Here is a 24,265-nt window from a genome sequence, read left to right as displayed (position 1 = left end):
TTATTTGCCCCCAGTGACACTGACCCCAGATCCTTTACATCCCCTGCAGCCCCTGACAAGGCACTCTTCTCAGACACCCACTCCAGCTATCAGATCTGAAAGCCCCTGTGCTGCCAGATCTGATAGCCACTCTCTCCCCAGGACATGGCACCCCTCCCTACCAGGACCTGACATACCCCCTTCCGCCAGGGACACAGTACCCCACCTCTCCCTGGCACCCAACAATATCTCCTCCCCTGAGACCCAATACCCCTCTCCCCAGGGAATCACATTCCCCCTTTCCTTTCCACTCAAGGCCTGGCATCCCCTGGCACCCCCCTTCTCCCAGGACCTGATGTCACCATTCACTTGCCGCTGGCCCAGATGCCCCTCCTGCCCACCCATACCCTAGGCGGACAGAGCCCTTATGGTTTCTCCCCCACCAGACTCAATTCTCCCACACCCACTCCCCCGACCCACCCTAAAGCCTCTAATACTTACATGGCACCTTAACCTCACAATTATCTTTTCACAGGAGTTGCCAAAGAATCTACTTTATGTTGCTGCAGCTGTGAATCCTAGAATACAGCAACTACAGCAAAAATGGGGCATCATTTGACTTCCCCAACTGTCCTGCACTATGAGGGATCTAATCAATGTAAGATGTGCTCTACATTTCTGGAGGAGCTGGAATTAGAATTTCCTGCCAGAAATATAGAGTTATCTCTGATTGTAAAAATGAAGGAGCAGAGTTGCAATATGAATGCGATTGCCACTCCTTGGAAAATCCGATCCCTGTTGTATTATTCATACGAGCAGGTGCCTTCACAGTGTAACATTTGTCAATCATTAGGACAATATACCTACCCATGCAATTCTTCATCATCATAAATCCGCTCTCAAAGCCTTCAAAACACTCGCACTCAAAATGGCCAGGAGTATTGACACAAGTTCCATTTCCACAGAGACCAGGAGAGATCCGGCATTCATCAATGTCTTATTAAACAGAAGAAAACAGATTTCAAAAGTGAAACATTCTGAAGGAATTAAAAAGATTACTAAGTGTTTGTGTTTTCTACTCTATGCTTTCTATTTTTGAGTTAAACATAGCTTTCCTCTATCTCTATGAGTGAAATGTAACTTTTAACATGAAGCATAACTGGCTTTTGGAAATTACAATAGGTTAAATTACTTGAGCTGGTAGAAATTACAACTCAGAGAATTGTGAAATAACATAACTTAGTTGGACATTAAGATTTAAAGGCGTTATTGCAGGTGTTTTGATTTAGAACCAACAATACTTAAGATTAATAAGGGCTGGAGGATTTGAATAACAGCTGAGCAGGCAAGGCTGCCACTCAAAATGATCACGCTAGATTCTGAAGCTCCAGACCATTCCCACTATTTTTAATGATGTCTGGCTGTACTGCAACCAGAATATTGTCCTGGATTCTCATCCTTGAGACAAAGGAGATGGCGTCTCAAAGGTTTCCACCTCGCCCACCCTGCTTCGAGAGAAAGTGCCCACGGAGCTAGGATTGTTCTGTTGAGGAGAACTTGCAAGCTACATTTGGGCCAGTTAACTGCAGAAAGCATTCCAAGGCAGCACAGTTAAAAAGTGCAGCTGTAAACATTCTCCTTTTGGGGAGAAATGAGTCCAGACAATGTCCGAGATCTCAGAGAACAAATTAAGGGGCGGATTCTGAGACTCTCCATTAACTAAGGATAGCAGGCAGGTTCCTGAGGTTGCAAGGCCAAACTGAGGACCTGCAACATTGCGAGAACTCAAAGTACAAATGCCTTTGAAAACATTTAAAAGTATCAACTCTGGTATGGACTTAAGTAAGGGAAGATGAAAGGTCTGAAGGTGGATTAATCACTGAGACCAGATGTATGACACCCCAGAGTTCTGAAGGAGATAGCCGAGGAGACTGTAGAGGCTTTGGTGGTTATCTTTTGGGAATCATTGGAGTCAGGGAGGGTCCCAGAGGACTGGAAAAGGCTAATGTAACACCCAGGCTTAAGAAGGGAGGGAGGGAAAAGACAGGAAACTTTAGACCAGTTAGCCTGACCTTAGAGCCCAATATTAAGGATGAGTTTGTAGGCTGCATGGTGAAATAGGGCTGAGGCAGTACAGTTTCATCAAGGGGAGGTCATGCCTGACAAATCTATTCGAATTCTTTGAAGAGGTAATGAGCAGGTTAGACAAAGGAGAGTCAGAGAACATCACCTATTTGAATTTCCAAAAGGCATTTGGCAAGCTGCCTCACAGGAGGCTGCTGAATAAGAGCCCATGGTGTTGGGGCAAGATACTGACATGGATAAAGGGTTGGCTGACTGGCAGAGGGTGGGGATGAAGGGGTCTTTTTCAGGATGGCAGCCAGTGACTAGTGGAGTTCCGTAGGTGCCCATGTTGGCACCACAACTATTCATGGTATACATTAACAACCTGGCAGAAGGAACTGAGGGCATTGTTGCTAAGCTTATAGATGACACAAAGATAGCTGAAAGGACAGGTAGTGTCGAGGAAGTGGGGAGGCAGCAGAAGGGTTTGGACAGGCCAGGAGAGACGGCAAAGAAAGGGCAAATGGAATACTGTGTGGGAAAGTGAGAGGTTATTCACTTTGCTGGGAAGAATAAAGGCATAGACTATTTTTCGAAATGTGGAAAGGCTTGGGAGAGCCGAAGCATAAAGGGACTTGGGGGTCCCAGTTCAACATTCTATTGAAGTTAAGTTACAGGTTCAGTCTGGCAGTTAGAAAGGCAAATGCAATATTAGCATTCATTTCAAGAGGGCCAGCATACAAGATCAGAGAAGTACTGCTGAGGTTGAATAAGGCTCTGGTCAAACTGGATTTGGAATACTGTTAGCAGTTTTGGGCCCCTTATCTAAGGAAGGATGTGGTGGCATTGAATGGATTCAGAGGAGGTTTACAAGAATAATCCCAGGGATAAACGGCTTGTCATATGAGGTGTGGTTGAGGACTCTGAGTCTGTACTTAATGGAGTTTTTAAGGATGAGGGGGATCTGATTGAAACTTACAGAATGCTGAGAGGTCTGGATAGAGTGGATGTGGAGAAGATGTTTTCACTAATACCCAAGGGCACAGCCTCACACTGGAGGGACAACCCTTTAGAATTCAGATGAGAATGAATTTCTTCAGCCAGAGGGTGGTGACTCTGTGAAACTCATTGCACAGAGGGCTGTGGAGGCTAAGTCATTAGTGTTTTTAAGACAGAGATAGATAGGTTGTTGATTAGCAAGGGGAGGCAGGAGAATAGGGTTGTGAAACATATCAGCCATGACTGAATGGTAGAGCAGAGTTGATGGGCTCAATAGCCAGTTCTGCTACTATATCTTATGGTCTTCTGGGCTCTCTTGGGAAAGCAGGGAAATGCCTCCAGAGTACCTGCTTAGCTGAAGCTTTTCCTGTCCCCTACCCCATTCCTGGAACATCGTCTCCATGGAGCAGCCAAGTACAGTGATCAATGGCAGGCTGATCTAACACTCAGAAGATCCTAATCCTCTCTGTCCTCCCCAATAGCCTCAGTAACTGGTAATTATTTGTGACGCAACAGGTTACCTGGGTGGGTTCTGTTGTTTCTGAGCCATCTCTGGTCAGCTGACTAAAGCCTTAGAGTGCAACAATACAGCAGAGGAACAGGCCTACTGCCACCCTGATTCCATCTTTCCATTTGTGCTTCCCATTTCCCCGTTGAATCGGCCTCTATAGGAAAGCAGGATTCTGTGCACCGTGTTTTGTTTGTTTTTAGTTGTGTTCACCGATGATTTACAGATCGCGGTGTTGGTATTGCTTAGTCAGATCAAAGCCCTGTACCTGTGCAGTTTCTCTCCTCCATATCCAGGGCAAATCCATTGTCACATTTACACCTGAAGCTGCCGATGGTGTTCCTGCACTTCCCATTGCTGCAGAGGTTGTTAAACACTTTACATTCATTAACATCTGTAAAAGCAATAAACAACATGCGCAGAAATCAGACTTGAAAAGAAAGCATTTTTGATGCATGACTCAACTCATTGGTTGCCTACTTAAACTTGCAAGGCAAAACCTTGTCACATGAACAAGTCAACACTTCAACAATCTCATCAAATACAATCTTTGTGTACACTGAACATTAAATTTAACCCCTAATTTACAAAAATATACCAGTACTTTTTTCAAATTTATCTGCTATGGGGAGATATAAAATAGTTTTTAACTACTTAACGTAACATTTTTTAAGTCACCAGGCCATCGGGTTGCTCTCTCATTAAGGAGAAATGACTGGTGGCAGCTTAACCTGAGGGTTACTGTGCCTCAGATGAGAAGGAGAATCCTTCATGGTGACTACAGGAATGGTACCCTCGCTGTTTGCATCACCCTGCATTTCAAACCAGCCATCTGGCCAACTGAGCTAACTGGGCTCCATAATACATAGCTGCAAATAATTGGACAATATTTTTTAAACTTGCAATCTAATTAGTGAAATAAGGAATAAAGATAACCGGGTAGTGATGTGTTGCAGTTTTAGCTTTTGGGAACTGTGTGATCCACAGCTGCCACTTGTGCAGGCCTGGTTCAGAGTTCATGAGCTGGATTCTGTTATATATCAGGGAGGGGAAAGGTTAACTGGAAACTTTTTTTCTGGGAGCAGTCACACTGTTGGACAAAGGTTGTTTAGGGGAGGCAATGGCCTAGTGGTATTACGACTGGACTATTAATCCAGAGACCCTGGTAATGTTCTGGGGACCTGGGTTCAAATCCTATCATGATGGTGCAAGTTGAATTAAAGTTAATAAAATCTGGAACTAACAGTCTAATCATGACCATGAATACGTTGTCGATTGTCGGAAAAACCCATCTGGTTCATTCATGTCCTTTAGGTCAGGAAACTGTCATCTTTACCTGCTGACTACATGTAATTCCAGACCCACATCAATGTAGTTGATTCTTAAATTGCTTTCTGGGCAATTAGGGATGGGCAATAAATGTTGATGTGATGCCGACATCCCATGAATGAATAAATAAAAAACAAACTTCTCATTTGCCCTTCAGTCGGGGTAGGATGGTGTGAGTGTCACAGTAGCAGGTTGAAGACTGGGAAGGGAGGTGCAGTAAAGGAGAGTTAGCTGCCTCATGTGTCCAACAGGTTTGACATTTCGGCAGCTTATGTGGTTAGGTGAAGGGGCTGCAGGCTAGATAAGCAAACTGGCCACAATATCATGGCACCATCGCAGTCCCTTGAGCCTTGTGTCTCTGGTTCTGTTGGTTCTGGGCAATCCTTTTTCTTCTCCTCTTTCTTAACTTCCTCAATGTTAGTATAGCTGCCGGTTTAAATGCCAATCATACAGTAATAATCCTTGAAGAAAAATCAAGAATGAAATGTTTGTTTTCCATTTGAGATCTTGACATCGTCAAGCTGCCCTTTCGGTCCTTACCAAGGTCTCAGCTATTGGGTGAGACCCTGTCCTACAGGTGCCTCAACACAGTGAGGTGCCTTCTCTATGACCCATGACTGGTTTTCTCCTTCCTCATTCTACCACATGCAAGATCTCTGTGGCCTTGATGTTTACATTCCTTCCCATGCACATGGTAATGAACTCAATCTGACTCTTGGTGGTCTTCATTATCCTCTTACAACTTTGAAATCTACAGCCTGCAGGATGGTTTATCCACAAGTTTGGATACGTGACCTGGGAATGCTCCACCATAGTCACTTGTGGAATAATCCACCCCACCAGCATCACTAGTGTTAGTGAGTCTTAGGTACCCAGAGTCAAATGAATCACAGGATATGGTCATGATGTTAGGAGCCAAAATAGCTTATTCACTTCTATTCTGTAGTAAGTGTTTCCTTCAGTGTTGAATCCTTAATTGAGTGCTTGTGCAATAGTTTTTTCAGTCGCTTTCTCTATTCCCTCAGTTGTGTGTGTTGGTGCTGTGCAGGAACATGTGCAAACAGATCATTGACCCTCGCTATGTGCACTACACATTCTCTGCAAGGCTCTTTTTTTAGCAAAATGATGTAGGAGAAACATGATAGCTGTTAATTTTTCATCTGCTTTATTCAGCCTCTAGCAAACACACTTCTCTACTACCCCAGACACATACATTATCTCTCTCCACCCCCATTTCTGCAGGTACCTATCTCCTTTCTTTTGGTGATGCCTCTACCCTTCAGTCTCTCCCTGCGACCATCATCACTTCCATTCTCTCCCTTCATCTTCCTGCTTTTCCCCCTGATCCCACTCCCATTGCGATTCTCATGCCCTGGCTAAGATCACACCACCTCTTATTCACATCACCAGCTCATTCTCTCTCGCCATTGCAGCTAACTACTCCAACATGTCCCCCAGCCTAAACATGCAGCTCTCACCCATCCTGTCAACACACAACACCAGGTTATTGTTCAACAGGTTTAGTTGAAGACACAAGCTTTCGGAGTCTCAGTCCTCACTGACACCTGAAGAATGAGTGAGACTCCGAAAGCTTGTGTTTTCAAATAAACCTGTTGGACTATAACCTGCTGTCATGTGATTTTTGACCTTGTCCACCCCAGTCCAACACTGGCACCTCCACATCAACCCTTCCTGTCCACCTTGCCCTAATCACTGTGATGCTTCCCTCCGCATCCCAGATTGCTCTCTCCATTCTTCGGGCTGCTTCCAATGCCACGCAATAAAGTGCCACACAAGTTGTTTTTCTGATCAAAGGATGACTTTAGTTTTACCTTTATAGAATGGTCTTCCTGTTAGAATGTCACCCCTGTTGGTGAACCCTGGGCCTCTTGGACAAAGCAGCTCATATTCCTTAGTACCAGGCCTGGGGCACTCATCACAATCCAATCCCCAGGCAGATCCAATCGAACAGCAGCAGGCATCCATTCGAAATCTTCCAGCGACTGGTTCCGTGCATTCATCCTCATCCCACTTGAGATAACACTGCTCCTGACGGATATCTACAAAACATATTACGTAGCTGTCAGTGCCTCTCTGTTGTAGAATCTCTATAATCTCACAGTTACTCTTGGATTCTTAAACCAAAACGATTATAGGACTTTTGAGTAAATTTTTTTTCAGATTTGCATTTGATTGCTTTCGGATGTCAAGAAAAGACTATTTGTGACGTGTACAGCCATGTATCTAAAGCAAATGTTTGATGCCACTCCCGAGATGTGTTGTAGATCGCATTGGGATAGTTTGCTATGTGAAGATGGTACATCGGTGCCCATGGAATTTAATTCAGACAATGGGGCTCTTAGCAGACTCTTGGCAGCACCCTCACATCGCCTCCTTTGGGGAAGCCTATAAAAACAGGTGTCCTTCACTCAATTCTATCAAGTTCATACAACTCTGAGTGAATATAAAAATTTAGCATACATCTGTGCCCTAAGTGCCAAGCATGCGAATATATAAGCAAGGAACAAGTAATAAGAGTAGACCATCAGCCCTTTGTTCCCATCAAAGGCCTTGTTTTAAAAAGTAGCTGGAACTTTGCAAACAGCATGGACAATGCCCACGTTCCTTTTCAATTTTGCGCTTAAAAACTGACACTTTAAAAACAGAGATAGTAAGAATTGCCGATGCTGGAGTCAGAGATAACACAGTGTGGAGCTGGAGGAGCACAGCAGGCCAGGCAGCATCAGAGGAGCAGGAAAGTTGATGTTTCAGGTTGGGACCCTTCTGTTCTGCTGTGTTCCTCCAGCTCCACACTTTATTAACTTTAGAAACAGAGTCTATTTGGACCTTAACTATATTTTAGAATAACCAGATAATTGATTTCTTACCCACACAAATTCGACCCGTGCTGTCTCTGGTCAACCCTTCGGGACACTCACACTGGAAGGATCCTTGAGTATTAACACAGCGCCCATTCGGGCAAATGCCAGGAAAGACTGAGCATTCGTTCACATCTATACAAAATGATAAAACAGAATGATAATCTTTGGTTCCAGTCATTTCATTAATTTGGCTTATTACAAAATTAATATTCAAAGAAGTAGGCACAACAGTTAAGATCATAGAATCCCTACAGTGTGGAAACAGACCCTTTGGCCCAACAAGTCCACACTGACCCTCAGAGCACCCACCCAAACCCATCCCTCTTTAACCCACCTAATCTACACATCCCTGAACACTATGGCCAATTTCCCATGGCCAAACCACCTAGCCTGCACATCTTTGGACTGTGGGAGAAACCTATGCAGACATAGGGAGAACGTGCAAACTCCACATAGACAGTTGTCCGAGGGTGGAATCAAACTCGGGTCCCTAGTGCTGTGAGGCAGCAGTGCTAACCACTGTGCCACCGTGCCACCCCAAGGTAAATTCACAATCACATCCTGCTAAGTACAACAAATGCAGAAATGAGGGGCCCCAAACCCATCTCCTCAGATAATCCATGTCCAAATGCAGCAAGACCCGGACAATATCCAGGCTTGGGCTGAAAATTGGCAAAAAGCATTCCTGTCAGCCAATGGTCATCTCCAAAAATCAGAGGATCTGACCATTGTTTCTTGACATTAATAGGTATTACCATCACTGGTAATCATCCTAGGGGATACCATTGACCAGAACTTCAACTAGGCCGCATGGTGGCTCAGTGGTTAGCACTGTTGCCTCATTGCATCATGAACCGAGGTTCGATTCTAGCCTTGGTGTGTGCCTGTGTGGAGTTTACATGTTCTCTCAATGTCTGTGTCAGTTTCCTTGCACAGCCCAAAGATGCACAGGTTAAGTAGGTTGGCTGTGCAAAAGGATTGTTCCGTAGTGTCCAGGGATGTACGGGTTGGTGGGTTAGCCATGATTAAAAACCCCATGCAGGGTTATGGGGGTGGGAGGGTGCATAGTCAGCACTAATTCTCAATAATGGTACATGCTACTTTAAGTTATAATTCCATTCTTGGATATCAGTGCTTTAAGTGAAAAGTTTCCATAGGAAACAATGTTAAAACCAGAGATGGGCTCTTTCAGACATTTTTGGCCCACAGAAAAGCAATGTGAAAATTCAAGCCCTGCAGCATAGATGCCATCCCAGCTGGAATAACCTGCAAAATAAACTGCATTACTGAATATAAAAGAAATATGTCATCTATGTATACATTTATCCAAGTATGCATCAGTATACAGTACTGTTAGATTGACCAGGCTCCATCTAATAGTAGAAGGTGGTTTGTGCAACTATCAGCCTTAGTTGCAGGTGGGGTGCACTGACCAATGGTGGCTACAAGATGAAGGCCAGGATGTCAGTGAGAATTCAGGGAGTAGACTCAAGAACAGAGCCAGGACCTAAGGTAGGAACCAAGGATGGCAGGGGAGGCCAATCCAGGGGAGGCAAAAGGGTTTAACAAGGTCAGAGCTTTGGGGGCAAGTCAGGAGGGAGGAAGGTTGAACAAGCTGGTAGGAAAGCAAGGCAAGGAGCCGAGATCGGGGGAGGGGGTCAGCAATGCAGAACACGAGGTTGGTGGGGGTAGGCGATTTAAAACAGCCCAGAAAGAGCTGTGGGGGCAGGTAGGTTGGAAAGGGTCAGCATGGTGGGGTTTTTCGGGGTAGTTAGAGATGCATGGCAAAACACGCTTGAAGTCAGGGGAGATGGGTGGGTGGCATGGGCTGGCATGGGGAATGTGTAGTGGTGAGGAGGTATCAGTACTGGAGAGGGCTGCTTATTGTATTATTGCTTTTATTTCAGTAGTGAATCAAGGTCGATCATTTGTAAACCCTGCCTCAGCACTCAGTAACCCTTGCTGCTGCCAGGGAAGGTAGAAGCTAGCTCCAGTTCGCGACTGCCCTGCCCCCAGAACAATACTCCGGTCATTCAGGGCAGCGAGTGAAAATTGGTCCTTTGTGTCAACACTGCACATGAGTAAAATCTGCCTCCTACTTTTTACAAGTGATTCACAAAATAAAACAAAGTAGAAAAATAAACTGGTCTCTAAGGGAGATTGCAGCAGTTCAAGAAGGTAGCTCACCACCACCTTTTCAAGGGCAACTAGGGACAGGCAATAAATGCTGGCCTGCCAGCAATGTCCACATCTGATGAATGAATAAAAGAAGAGTTAATATATCTGCAGTGTGGTAAATTTGTTAAAAAAATTGAAATGAATAATTAAATTTAATTCTTCTGTATATACCAGATATATTTCCATATAAACTTAAATGCAACAAAATTCCCACTGAGTGGATGATCATTTTAATAGCTGGCACAAAGATTGACTCGGGGTTGGGTGCGTAATTACCAGTTTCATTAGTTTTTTTTTGTTATTTTACTCAACTGCAAGAAGTTGATATATATGAATATCTTATTACCTGTTTTTTTGTTTGCTGTGTCACACAAGGTGACAGTTGATTGCATTGAGAGGGTGGAAGGTGTGTTTAGGATATAAAACTTAAGGTGGTCAATACAAAAGACTGAAATATTTGGTGGTAATTATTTTAGGATCCTCTCCCTGGGCCATTGAGATTGTGATCATGCCAAACATGTTGTGTTGATTCTACTTTGTCTTGGAGTTTTCAATTTGATTCAAATTTCACTCCAAAGACTTGAATACTTAATATAGGATAACACTGCAGCTTAGCTCTGAGAAAGTCCTGCATTCTGAGACTAGTTAAGTATCAGATAAGATGATAAAATTAGGTGGATGTATAACACTCTACGGCAGAAAACAAGGCTGTTCTCCTTATGTCATGGTCAACATTTATCTGTGAACATTAACTTCTTGATAATGTAGATTAGGTGGATTGGCCATGCTAAATTGTCACTAGTGTTTAGGGATGTGCAGGCTAGGGGGATTAGCCATGGGGAATGCGGGGATACAGAGATAGGGCAGGGGGGTGGGTCTGGGTGGGATGCTCTTTGGAGGGTCAGTGTGGGCTTAATGGGCCGAATGGCCTGCTTCCATACTGTAGGGGTTCTATGTATCTGATCACTATCCTCACTGCTTTGCGTAAGACTTTGACTGTTGCATTTGCCCACACAAAAGATTAACTCCACTTTATTTCAATAGCTGTGAAGTATTTACAATACCATATAAACAAGAAGAACGCTGTGAAAATGAAAATTATTTCTTTCAAATTGAACCTACATCAACGAGTCATAGAATCATACAGTACAGAAGTGGCCCTTCAGCCCATTGAGACTATACCACCAAGAATAGACTGTGATCTACATGTGTCCCACTTTCCCACACTAGGTCCATAGCCTTGATTGTTTAAACACTTCATGTGCTCATGCAAGTACTTTTTAAAGGTTATGATGTTACCTGTCTCAACTGCCCTCTAACTACTATCTAGGTGATAAAGGCTTTCCTCAAACCCCTTCCAAACCTCCTGCCTTCCACTTTCCCTCTATTCAGTGGTCATGCATCCATTTATTTTAAGGTTAAAATATTCTTACCTTCACAGGCTACACCCTTAACTCTTGCATATCCTCTTGGACAGGTGGTATCTGCAAACAAAGATATAAGTCCTAGAATAAAGTCTCTGGAATTTGTATTATATCAACTGATTATCGATAGTTTAGTATTTTTACATAAATAATATTTTGCAGATGTGGAAAATCTGACATAAAAATGTAAAATGCTTGAAGATATTGCCAGAAGCTTGTGTTTTCAAATAAACCTGTCGGACTATAACCTGACGTTGTGTAATTTCTGACCTCGTCCACCCCAGTCCGACACCAGCTCCTCCACATCATAAGCAGGTGGAACACAATAAAAATCCCAACTTAAAAAGGTTGAGTAAATATTCTGGTTAAGTTACTAAACAGTTCCTCTTGTTATTAGTAAGTAATCCTACTGTAAAGGAGTTTGGTGTGGTGCCAGAAATAAAGATTAATCCAAATACTTGATTTTCTAATCCAGAAAACAGCCATCAGGCAATAGTATTCAGTTATCACACAGACACACACTTCCCCTTCCCCCCAGGTACCTCAAATGTATGTAAATATAGTCTTTTATAAGTAACAAATATCTTGGGCTTTTTGCTGGATACAGTCAAACTCCAATGTTTGTTTAATTCTTCATACGCTACTGTACGGAACCAAACAGCTTTAGTGACTATGTATGTATATAGAGATATTTTTATGAATTAAGTACATGTTCGAAATTTTAAAAAGTGCTCATTTTAAAAATTCTACACAATCAATTCAGTAACATTACAACACATTTTTGTAATTGTAATTCTTTTTGTCGGTAACCATGTTCAGTACCTAGTTCACAGCGTTCACAAGGACTCCCCCAGGCAGCTCCCAAAGTAGCGCAGCATTCTGACTTCAGTGTGGCTCCGTTGATGTTAACCTCACAGCGGCTGTTTTGGATGTTCAACCAGCAAGTTCCTTTCACACTGTCTGTTGCAATTTGTGAGAAAATTCAAATAATTACAAAGAAATAACAACCCCTTTTAACTGACAAATGTCTCAGAACTTACTGAGCTTGACTGCGCACACAACATACCTTCATACTGACTGGAAAAGGTATCTGTTGTTTTGCAAGCCATACAATGTGTTTGCATCATTTTTATATCAGCCCTGCCTTTACCTAAATAGTTATTTTGAATAAAGACTAGTGCTTGCATGTTTAAGATTCACTCTAACTTTTCCTGTCTTGTTTTTCTACTGATCTGAGGAATCAAAAGGAACTTCAAAGGACAGACTTGGTAATATCATTTTATTTTTTGGCGAGAAATGTAGTTCTAGTTATCATTGGCCCTGAGCAGCAAAGTTAAAAATGCAGACGCAACATGGAACTGTCACTATTTTATTTCTGACTTTATATTCTAACACTGTCTGGAAATTGCTACAATGAAAATAGAAATTTAAAAGTCAATTGTATTTTCACTCTTTCTCTCCCTCTGTCATTAAGACACTGCTTTGTGTTGTCCACAGATTCTACAGATATCATAAAATCCCTACAGTGTTGAAACAGGCCCTTTGGCCCAACAAGTCCACACCAATCCTCAGAGCATTCCACCCAGAATCATCCCCATAACCCCACCTAATCCACTCATCCCTGAACACTATGGGCAATTTAGCACGGCCAACCCACGTAGCCTGCACATCTTTGGACTGTGGGAGGAAACCAGAGCACCCGGAGGAAACCCACGCAGACACGGGGGGAATGTGCAAACTCCACACAGTCACTCGAGGGTGGAATCAAACCTATCCCTGGCACTGTGAGGCAGCAGTGCTAACCACTGAGCCACCGTGCCGCTCACCTGTTTTCATTGGAAAATGTTACCTATATAAGCAAGGTAGATACCCTAGTCAAGCCCAATCCTGATTGCCCAACACGTCACAAGCTCTACAGACAACAAGAGATGAGAAGTTCATTTGCCCTATTGACCCCAAGTGAATCTCCTTATTTCAACACCCAATTTTCTGTTAAGGGATTTCAAGGTTTTCATTTGCACAACTCTTCTTGGAAACCATTTTTACATGTTGATCACTCTTTCTGAAAATTGTTTTGACATTGTTACTAACTTAACCTTTTACTAGTTTAACATTATGAGCATTTTGTTCTACCTCTACTACTAAACTTCATATTTCAGTCATACTTTTATCTATTCTCTTGTCGACCTTACATATTTTCTATAAGCTCAACTCTCACGGTGCATCCTTTTCCATCTATCAATGCAAATACACCAGTCTTTCTCATTTTCCTATTCCTATGGATCAGTCAACTTGCTTCTTCCTCTGGAGATTAGAGCCAAAAGAGTCAATAGTTCTGAAAATGGGATTGGAACCAAAGTGTGTAACTAACCTACTACCATTGCTTCCCAATTGAAAGAATGAAAATTTTGCGCTGCTTGCTATATTAAGGCAGCCTGTTTGTGCAGAATCTTTGAAGGGAATACAAGCATGACCCTAACTTGTTTCCAATTTACAGTATTTCACCAGATTCCAATGACTGTCTCATTTTTCATATTTCCTCCCTTGTCTTTCTTGACATAGTAAGTTGGGGAGTTGGGGATGGGGGCTCTGCTGTTGCAGAAGAGACGTTAAGCACCCTATTTTAAAACATATTTTCCCACTTATTTCAATATTGTTAACAAAGCTAACTGGGTTTTATAAATAAATAAGAGTGAGTTAGACCTTTAGCCCAGTGCATCATTGTACTACCTGTTGCTATACTGTAATTATAACAGTGTCTACAATTCCTCAAAGATCCATCACGACCCAATAGCTCAGTTTGACTCGACTTTAAACCTATGCCTCACACAATGGAAGACTGCTGATACATAGCATTTTGCCATGATACACAGAACTCTCCTGTGTCGAAATGAGGATAAAAGATAGCCCACCTCCTTTCCTGAGTTTCTAAAGTATCAAGGTGACAGGTTCTCAATTTGCACCCCTGAGAGCACTCTTAGGAAAATAAGTCAGACTATATAATTGCAGATATTTCATCAATGAACAAGTGCTGCTCTGTTGGATGTGAAGCAGACCCATTAACTGAATTTCTATACTGTCGATGCAGTGGTCTGTTTCTAATGAACTTAACACTCTGAAAGGATCCAAACTAATATTCACTAAATTGATCACTGAACCAAACTCGAAACTTTGATATACATCCAAGGCTGCATGACTTAGTCAGGGAAGAATTTCTTATTTTGCATGGCTAATTATAAAAAGTTGTAATTAATAAGAATAGTAATTTATCTATGGTTTAGGTAACACATAAATGCAATGTCATTTGAGAAGAAACTTTGTGCTATATCTGGTTAAAAATAATAGTAGGCTAGAGTCTATGTTCTCTGCTCAGAAATCTTTTGAGTTTGTTCTTTAAGCTGTGTTTTTAAAGAAAAAGTGAAACTGTATCTCACCAATGCATACAGTTCTGCTTTGATCCAGTTTGCTACCAGTAGAGCACTCACACGAGAATGAGCCTACTGTGTTCCTGCACTCCCCATTGACGCAAGGGCTGCTCTCACATTCATCAACATCTGGAAAAATAAATCGCACTGTTAAGTATTGTTACAGCCTGACATATTCATGTAGGCAAAACAAACCAAAATACAATATTAATTGATTAAAAAAATCTTCAAATTTGCTTGAAGTTACCTGAGGAGAATGTGCTGAAGACAACATTTGTCTCAAAATGGAGGAGTTAGTTCCCAAGTAGTTGATAAAAGTGAAGGGCTTTTGTTTTTCTTTCTGACATTAATAACTTGCTATCTACCTGAATTTCATATTGTTTACTAAAGCCCCTGCTAAGAATCCCCTATGCACAGTGAAACATGTGTAATGAAGCAATTTTTTTTATTCATTCACAGGATGAGGGTGTTACTGGCTAGGCTAGCATTTATTGCTCATCCCTTATTACCCAGAGGGCAGTTAAGAGTCAACCACATGGAATTCTGCACAGAAAGATCTTATACCTGTATGCTTGGCTCACAGGACAGACTCAAAATTATTATGTCAGCAGGGTTTTTTGTTTTTACAGCTGAAAAGAACTGCTGACCTTGCCTGATTAGCATCGTTAAGCAGTTATAATAAATTGTTCCTTCTGTGATCTCTTTTGTCAATGTCTCAATGTTTGTTTGCACGAGATGGGGTGATGGTCATGGAAGGCCCGTGGTGGGTATGAGGAGTCGTGACAGGTGGATGGGTAAACACGAGATGGCATGGAACATCAGGATCATGGGGAGAGCATGGGAAACATCTTTTGAACTTACCTTTCAAAAGAATCTTAAAGCTGGTTTGACTCCATTAAATTGTTGTGTTAGGGGTGGTAGTTTGAAGGGACGAGGTGGTAACGGGAGGTGAGGCAATGCCAATCACCCTAATGGAGTTAGTCAGAGTCTCAGTGTTGGATCTGGGCTTGCTACCTGCTGCTTCATCATTTCCCACTGAAAACTACTTTGGGGAAAATGGTCAGGAATTCCAAAATTGGGTTGTGCACATCATTTTCTAAGTGGGTTCTGGAGTCATTTTGATTCCACAAAAGTCTGGGACTGTGCCTGGTTACTTGAGATCTGAGCACACTATCCCATTGCAGCATTCAGGTTCCTGACTTCATATTATTGCTGTCTCTGAGGTAAGAAGGAAAATTGAGTCTGTTGAAATTATCAAAATAAATACCAGACTTTACTTTCAGTTCTGAATGATTAGAAGTTGCTATTGATGTAAAATCTGTAAACTTGGCCACATGTTCAATGTTATGGAGCTTTGAGTGGAATTATAACTTTGCATATGACTTCCTAAAGCATCAGAATTTAAAAGCATAACATGAGGTTGTTTTAGTTTCATGGGGATTCTCTGATGTACTAAAAAGCAACTCTATGACTTTTTTTTACTTGTTTATGAACTGACTTTGAGGCAGACTGAATTAATTGATAGGCTGATTGCTTTAATCTCAAGCAGAGGTAGAATCATAGAATCCCTACAGTGTGGAAACAGGCCCTTCAGCCCAACAAGTCCACACCGAACCTCAGAGCATCCCACCCAGACCCATCCCTCTATAACCCACCTAATCTACACATCCCTGAACACTATGGGCAATTTAGCATGGCCAATCCACCTAGCCTGCACATCTTTGGACTGTGGGAGGAAACCAGAGCACCCAGAGGAAACCCACACAGGCACAGGGAGAATGTGTAAACTCTACACAGACAGTCGCCTGAGGCTGGGATTGAACCCAGGTCCCTGGCGCTGTGAGGCAGCAGTACTAACCACTGTACCATGTGCCACCCCAAACATGCTTGAGCATCTGACACCTCAGTGCAACAGCTAAATTCTCACAACTACCATTTGTTTTGAGCGAGGCAGTTGATAGTGAGGAGAACAAACTAATGGCATAAATAGAAGTACTAATTAACCACATACCAGGCATTGAATCTGCACAAATATATGGACTTTCAGCTTGAATGGAAGAGAAAATTGATTTTATTTTCTCAAACCAAGTGGATCAAAGACAATTCAAGTGAGCTGCATAACTTAATATTAAATTTACCCCATTTAATCTTAAAGGAAAACCACAGTATTAACAAGGTATGGGTCATTGATTGAAGGATACCAGAGCTAAGAATTGTAAAGGAACTTTGTTTATGATTGTGTTTTACCCAAATGTAAACATGGAGTATATAGTTTTCCATTCAGGTTTACCAAATCTTACAATCACACGGAGAGTTAGTGTTGTAACCTTTCTGAAACATGCATCATTCTTATGATCAAATACTGTATCTGTTTCAAATCAGGAATTCAGTTGTGGTTTTAATGTTTGCTCAAGGGCTCTGATTACATGTGTGCATTACATTACAGAAACAAGAAAGAAGTACCTTTTGGTTTACCACTTACAAAATATTAGGATACCCGGGAAATATACATCAAAAGACACCCGTTTTAAATTAGTCCTGCTATGCTATTTGGGAGAATATTTACTGTACAGACTAAAAAAATCCAAATTCCCCCAAACCACAGTGACCTGATTCGGCTCCAGTCACTCAACCACATCGGAAGCAAGGCTTAGTGGAGTTTATGAAAATTGTTAACAAAACAGCAGCATCTGGGGAAACAACAGTATTCTCCTCAAACCGTCTAAAAAGTCTCCTCTATCCTGCCTCATCTCTAGAAGGAGTTTATTAACAAATAGGATATGGTTTAACACAAATCTGCAGCTTCAAAAGAGTTTTCACTGAGGATTGCTATTTATCTCCTGTTAGTTCTTGAAGTAGCAGGGGCAGGAGGCAGAAAAATAAGTCAATGGTCAGAAGTTATTTTCACCACCATTGGTTACATGTAGCAGGGCAGTCAAACAGAAAATGGCTCATTTCCCTGATGGAGCAAATGAAGGAAGATTCCTGGTGTATTGTTCTGAGGTTGTTCTGTAATGGCAGCACTTCTTGCCTAATGAACTTTTATTTTCTATCACTTTAATATCATTTTTTTCTGTAGTAAGGCATAGAAAAGTGCAATTTAGCGTAAATTTACTTCACTAGGCATTGCGGGGATACTACTGGGGATTTGAACCTTTCCTTGTCAGATATATACACATGCATTTTCTTACAAATATCACTCAATAGCAATCAGAAAGTAACAAGCTAGGTAGGTTAGGTGGCACCTGGTGACATTAGGGAATCTGTCTGTCAGAAATTGGCTAATTTATCACATACCAGGCATTGCATTGGAGACCATCCCACTCTGCAAGTTTGCAGCTCAAAGCCAGCTGGTGAAATTGCACACTCAGCTATTGGAGGTTGAGTCTTCTCAAAACATTTCAATAGCGATTGCTTTTAACGAGCTAGACAACATTAAAGATTAGAAATGTTTTGATGGTGGTGATGGACTGGTAATGGTTGAGGGATGGTTCAATAAAGACAGTGCAAAATCATATCTGTCATCTCCGTTACTATCTTTAATTTACAATCAAAAAGATAAATCCAACAAACAAATTAGCTGAAGAATCAGTGCAATGATGTTTATGACTCGCCCCGGTACATTTCTCCTGGCTGGTACATTTGTCCACTAGCTCCTCACTGACTTCGCCCAGCGGTTGCAACAGAAAGTTGTTGCCGTGATTTTGCCACTTTGATTTTTCTCTTTGAGGTTGGGAAATAGAAAGGATACAATTAACCAGAATCAGTGCATAAGGATCTGCTTAAAAAACACATCTCTGATTAAAGGCAGGCAAACGTCCAATGTGTATCTCTGGCTGCTACAGAATAATGAGAAAATGTAATTGTGCAGACGCTAAATTCGAGGTTTTCTCACTATGAGGCACTAAAAGAGTTTGTATCTGGTGATTTTCTCTGCTTGTAACACAGTAGGTAACCTCTGTTACTACCCAAATGAATGTTGTCTGAAAAAAAACAACAACCAATTGCATCGACACTAGTTTTGATATTTTAAACTGGTTTTGATATTGTTGGAAAGCCCACATGGTGGAATTTGTACTTGTTTGCTTCCACTCCAGTCCAACGCAGGCACCTCCACATCAAGTGCTCTTTTGTAAGTGGTTTGGACAGGTGATACATTGCAATGCAGATGCTTGCTACTGCCTTACGGTCAATTGCTATAAAGAGTGGTTGTCATTTTCAATTCAGTGAATTTGTTAATATCCTCACCTTCACACATCTCAGAGTCTGGTTTGAAAAGGTAGCCCTTTGGGCAGCTGCAGGTGTAGCTACCAGGTGTGTTCCGGCAAAGGCCATTATCACACAGGAGACTGTTCACTACACATTCATCAATGTCTGGAAGATAAGAGTTGAGGTAAATCACAAGGAGAAGACACAAATAACACAAGAAAGAGTTAGCAAATCTTAGCAGAATAATTAACCACAAGTATAAAGTATTGATTGCTTTCAATATCTATTTAATAATGTCTAATAAGAATGGTTTGGTGAAATACCTTCATGATTCCCTGCTGACTTTGTCAAGTCACATTTCCACATCAATCAGTTAACAGCATTAATAGTTATTATGTATAACTGGGGCTACAAACTAGGGTCAGTAACTCCTGCTTGCTGCTCGCTGCTGTATGTTAATCATGATACACTTTACAACTCATTGGACTAATCAAATGTAAATAAAGAGAAGCAGGTGATTTGATCGTCATTACATTGCAGAAACCATTTTTCTAAACAGAGAGCTTTTATGTGTCATGTACTTTAATGAGTGTCACATTATATGCCACACTAACTATAAGCTTGGAACTAATTGTTTTGTAGAATGTAGAAGGTTCACGGTAAGTCATCTTGTCAGAAGCTCAATGTCTTTGGGTTAGTTTCAATAATCATAGGCCTGGAATTCACATTTTCTAGTGGATGTGCAACAGACTGATTCCCACCTGCATACAGTTAAACCTCAATCAGAAAACAACAAAACAACAATGTCAAAGTGGAGCTGTGGCCATATTTTCCGATCTGCATGAGATGATTAGCTTGCTTACAAAGTGCAAAATGTTAAGCTCTCATTTTGGAGATGGGGAGTTCAATGCCACCCTCAACTGCCTTCTAATTACAGAATCATAGTATCCCTACAGTGTGGAAACAGGCCATTTGGCCCATTGAGTTCACACTGACAGTCTGAAGAGAATCCCACACAGACCCACCCCCCTACCCTCTCTCTGTGACCTTGCATTTCCCATGGATTAGATAGTTCTTCTTCATCAGGCATGCTCTATTCACTCTTATTTCATCAGAAGGGCAACAACACTTTGTATGGATATAGGCTTTTAGTGTAGATAAATATCTCATGGTGCTTCACAAACTTATAATCTGACACAATATTGAGTACTGGGTGATGGTGGAGCAGTGGACCTCACTGCTGAGGAGAGCTTTAAAAGACTAGAAACAGAATGGACAGTCAAATTAAAGTTGGGGTGCTCAAGGAATCTAGTGTGTGGCCTTGCCAACATCTACCCAACTGCACTTGACCTGTGTAAGATTTTATGGGGGTTGCTGAAGATGTAGACAGCCCACTCACCCTTGGGCTTATTGATTCCTTTATGTGGCAGTGTTACTGTATTATTTTACCTGCAGTAGGAGGAGACCTACATTTCCTGGGAAGCACAGTGGTTTTAGCAAATTGATACTGGGCACTCCTGCCACTTGGCACAGCTGGAATCACAAAGCACCTTAACTATCCTCCCAGCAAGCAGCTCTCCGTGGTCAACCATCCTGTTCCTGAAGGGGCCTAGGAACTATTCAAAGACAACAGGTCATTTTGAAATCATGTTGTGCCTGGACAGAGTGGATAGGCAGAAACTGTTTCTACTCATGTAAATATTGAGAGAGAGGGCACAGATTGAAAGTATTTAATAAAAGAAGCAAAATCAATATGAAAAAAAATCACACTGCAAGTCTGGAATGCACTGTCTAACGGTGTGGTGGACAGAGATTCAATCAAAGTATTTGAAAGGAATTAGATTATTATCTGAAAAGAAAGAATGTGTTGGGTTACGTGAAGAGGCAGGAGTACGGCTAGCGCAGGCACGATGAGTCAAATGGTCTCCTTGTACAGTGTAGCAATTTTCTGATTGTGTAGCTGAGCTTTTCTTGCCCTAATAGGGGTGACAGGGAGAACACAGCCCCATAAATCCAGCTTGTTAAGTACACAGTAGCACCAGGAGCAGGAAAAGATAACAACTAAATATGCAGGAAACACTTAAATGCAAAACATATATAAAATGAGGAACTAAAACTCTTGTCAATAATAGACTATTAAATTTGGAACATTAGTTCAAGCTCATTTGCAAAACTGCAACCTTCTACAGATGTAGCCTTGAGAAAGAATTCAAAATAGCAAACTATTATCTTCAAGACGTCAGTAAATTCTTGGATTCCCAATTATCAAAACAAGACTTATTTATTTATCATAAACTTGATTACAGGAAATAGCGTCTACTTTATCCTTCATAGCTAATGTCACTGGTTTTGTGCTTTTACAAAAAAACAGATTGGATTGCAGAACATAATCCACAAATGATAATAAAAATGCTGGAATTCCACAGAATAAACACTGAATTCAACATATGCATGCACTCACAATAAAGCAGTACCTAAGTCATAGAATATAGCTACATTAGGTTTAAGCATATTGGATCATTGCAAATCTCTGTTAGCGAATAGATAAAACTCTCTCGTACTTATAGACACTACAGTATTTTGGCTGTTGCCTTGGCAAGCTGTCTCATGATGCAATGCATTAAACAAATAAATTAAGAAAGCAAAAGCTTGAGGAATATTTGAAGAAACAATATTTTTGACAAATATCAGTGGAAATGATTTTCTTTTGCCAAAGGCACAAATGATCTTTGGCTCTCAAGTCTCCATGATAAACAGATGTAGAATACTTCTGAGTAAAACATGAGTAAGAAAGGAAAGACTTTCAGTGATGTTTTCTCTTACCTCACTACAGAGAAATGTACCATTAAAAAATAACCCCATTTAATTCAGTTCCTCAGGCTTTTCTTCTCAAAACAATAAAATGTGTAGTTCATTGTAATTTGTGTACAATAGTTCACAACTTTTCTTCCTTTCATCTTCCAAAATTTATAGGCACCATCTCTTGGGATCCCCAAGCTAACTGAATGAGCTTACAGCAAGTTCAGAGACATCTCTGAGACTATGACTGCTCCGTAAAGGCATTTGGCCCATATCCCTCTAAACCCTTCCTATGCATATACCCATCCAGATGCCTTTTAAATATTATAATTGTACCAACCTCCACCACTTCGTCTGGCAGCTTGTTCCATACACGCAGCACCCTCTATGTGAAAATGCTGCCCCTTAGGTCCCTTTTAAATCTTTCCCATCTCACCTTAAACCTATTCCCTCTGGTTTTGGACTCCCCTACCTTGGAGAAAAGACCTTGGCTATTCACCATATCTGTGCCCCTTATGTTTTTATAAACTTCTATTTGATTTATAATGTAGATACATATAGATACATATTAATACCATTTAATTGGAGTTTGGATTTTGAACTAGTGGCATTTGGGTTTTGGTCCGTGTGTGAGAGGATGGTTTTATAATTACCTTATTAGTATTTCTGGAGTCAGTTTTTTTTAAAATGAGTATGAGAGAGATAGTTCCTGGAGCACTAATGGGAATTTGTTTGAATTGGGAAAGTTTTACAAATAGACCTAATAAAGCTTGAAGAGTGTCAGCCTGCTTTTAGTTGGTATGATCAGGGGTTGGTTTTTGTTAATGGAAAATATCCATGACAGAGTGAGCTTTTGGTTTCTGTTTTTGGATGTTCTGGTCGAAGATGGAGGAAGGAGTTAGTTCTAAAGTTGGACATACATTAACTCAATGTAAAGCTTTAATTTAAAAGTTCCAAATCAAAAGAATTTGATTAGAATGCTGAAGGTATTATTTGAATCTGAGAAAATCTAAGCTCAGTTGTGTGACCATTCAAAAGACTATCAAACTCTTGAAACTGGTATTTGAAAGCAACAGTTAGTTAGATCTATATATATATGTTAGAAAAAAAAAATCTTTCTGGTCTTTCAGCACTTGAAAGGGATGGTGCTGGGAGAGATGGATTATTATATTTTTACTGTGTTTGAAATCTTTAAAAATTCATTCTTTGTAAATAGCCTAGGTTAATCAATTCTATCACCGTTTCTTTTGAGTAATAGACTTACGTTTTATTGTTAAAAGCAAATCTGTAGCATTGCGTGCTTGAATTTCAGTAAAAGTTGACCTTGTTAATTTTTTTTAATACAATTGATCAAGCCAGATTTCAGTCTGGATTCTGGCTTTTCCAGCAATAGCAACGGCTGAGATCAATTCAACTATCACAAGCAGAGATCCACAATGGAACATAGTCTCTGTTGGTCCAGGTGAAGACCATGTGCCAACCTGCAATTGGACTCACATGTTTGATTTTGGTAGCCCACCTCTTTTAATAATAGAATTCTGATAATTTCTTTCAAGTGTTGCAAAAGTCCAAAAGCACATCAAAGAAGCTTTCAAAATGTTGCTGGCTATTTCAGCAGAAAACCAATGGGATTGAAAGTTTCTGTCCTGGAGAGGACTCAATGCAGTTACTGCTTGTATAATGGGAAAAGAAAACACAGGATAGAGGTATAAGTAAAATCACAGCTGGGAACAGCGTAAGTTAACAAACCTCTTTTCAAACTCTTTAAAACAATGGAGTGTAACATTTGGAACAAAAACAGAAATTGCTGGAACAACTCAGCAGATCTGGCAGCATTTGTGGAGGCAAAGCAGAGTTAATGTTTCGGGTCCAGTGACCCTAGTTCAGGGTCCTAAAGAAGGGTCACTGGACCCAAAAATGTTGACTCTACTTTCTCTCCAAAGATGCTGCCAGATCTGCTGAGTTTTTCCCGTAATTTCGGTTTTTGTTTTGGATTTCCAGCATCATCAGTTCTTTGTTTATTTGTTTGACAAAATCTGGAACGTTAGATATATCATAGAATCCCTACAGTGCAGAAGCAGGCCATTCAGCCCATCAAGTTTGCACTGACCCTCCAAAGGGCATCCCACTCAGACTCACCCTATCCCAACAACCTTATACTTTCCATGGCCAATCCACCTAACCTGCACATCTTTGGACTGTGGGAGGAAGCCAGAGAACCCGGAGGAAACCCACAAGACACTGGGAGAATGTGCAAACTCCACACAGACAGTAGCCTGAGGCTAGAATCAAATCGGGTCCCTGGTGCTGTGAGGCAGCAGTGCTAATCACTGAGCCATCATACCACCTTCAATCTTTGCTCATTTGCAAATCTGCAACCTTCTACTAAAAAATGAAGTGACTTTTCCTTGCAGCTTTAAGCAGCGTTTAAATGCAGGGCATTTATTTTGTCCTATAGTTTTCACACAA

General features: G+C 41.2%; 1 protein-coding gene across 1 annotated transcript in view; it reads right to left on the bottom strand.

Annotated features, from left to right (window-relative positions):
- LOC109912114 (fibrillin-2-like) overlaps nt 1–24,265 on the bottom strand; it is a 152,909-nt gene that overhangs the window by 106,194 nt on the left and 22,450 nt on the right. Inside the window, exons 8-15 of the mRNA XM_048595128.1 lie at nt 19,037–19,162; nt 14,798–14,935; nt 12,186–12,323; nt 11,373–11,423; nt 7,768–7,893; nt 6,712–6,939; nt 3,819–3,944; nt 847–975 (exon numbers count right to left, since the gene is read on the bottom strand). Of these exons, the coding sequence (XP_048451085.1) occupies nt 847–975; nt 3,819–3,944; nt 6,712–6,939; nt 7,768–7,893; nt 11,373–11,423; nt 12,186–12,323; nt 14,798–14,935; nt 19,037–19,162 (1,062 nt within the window). The remainder of the gene's footprint in view (nt 1–846; nt 976–3,818; nt 3,945–6,711; nt 6,940–7,767; nt 7,894–11,372; nt 11,424–12,185; nt 12,324–14,797; nt 14,936–19,036; nt 19,163–24,265) is intronic.

This window comes from Rhincodon typus, chromosome 3 (assembly GCF_021869965.1).
Source record: "Rhincodon typus isolate 14 chromosome 3, sRhiTyp1.1, whole genome shotgun sequence".
NCBI classification, from domain to species: domain Eukaryota; kingdom Metazoa; phylum Chordata; class Chondrichthyes; order Orectolobiformes; family Rhincodontidae; genus Rhincodon; species Rhincodon typus.
Note: the sequence above shows the minus strand (reverse complement) of the source record. Positions and strands in the feature narration are given on the sequence as shown.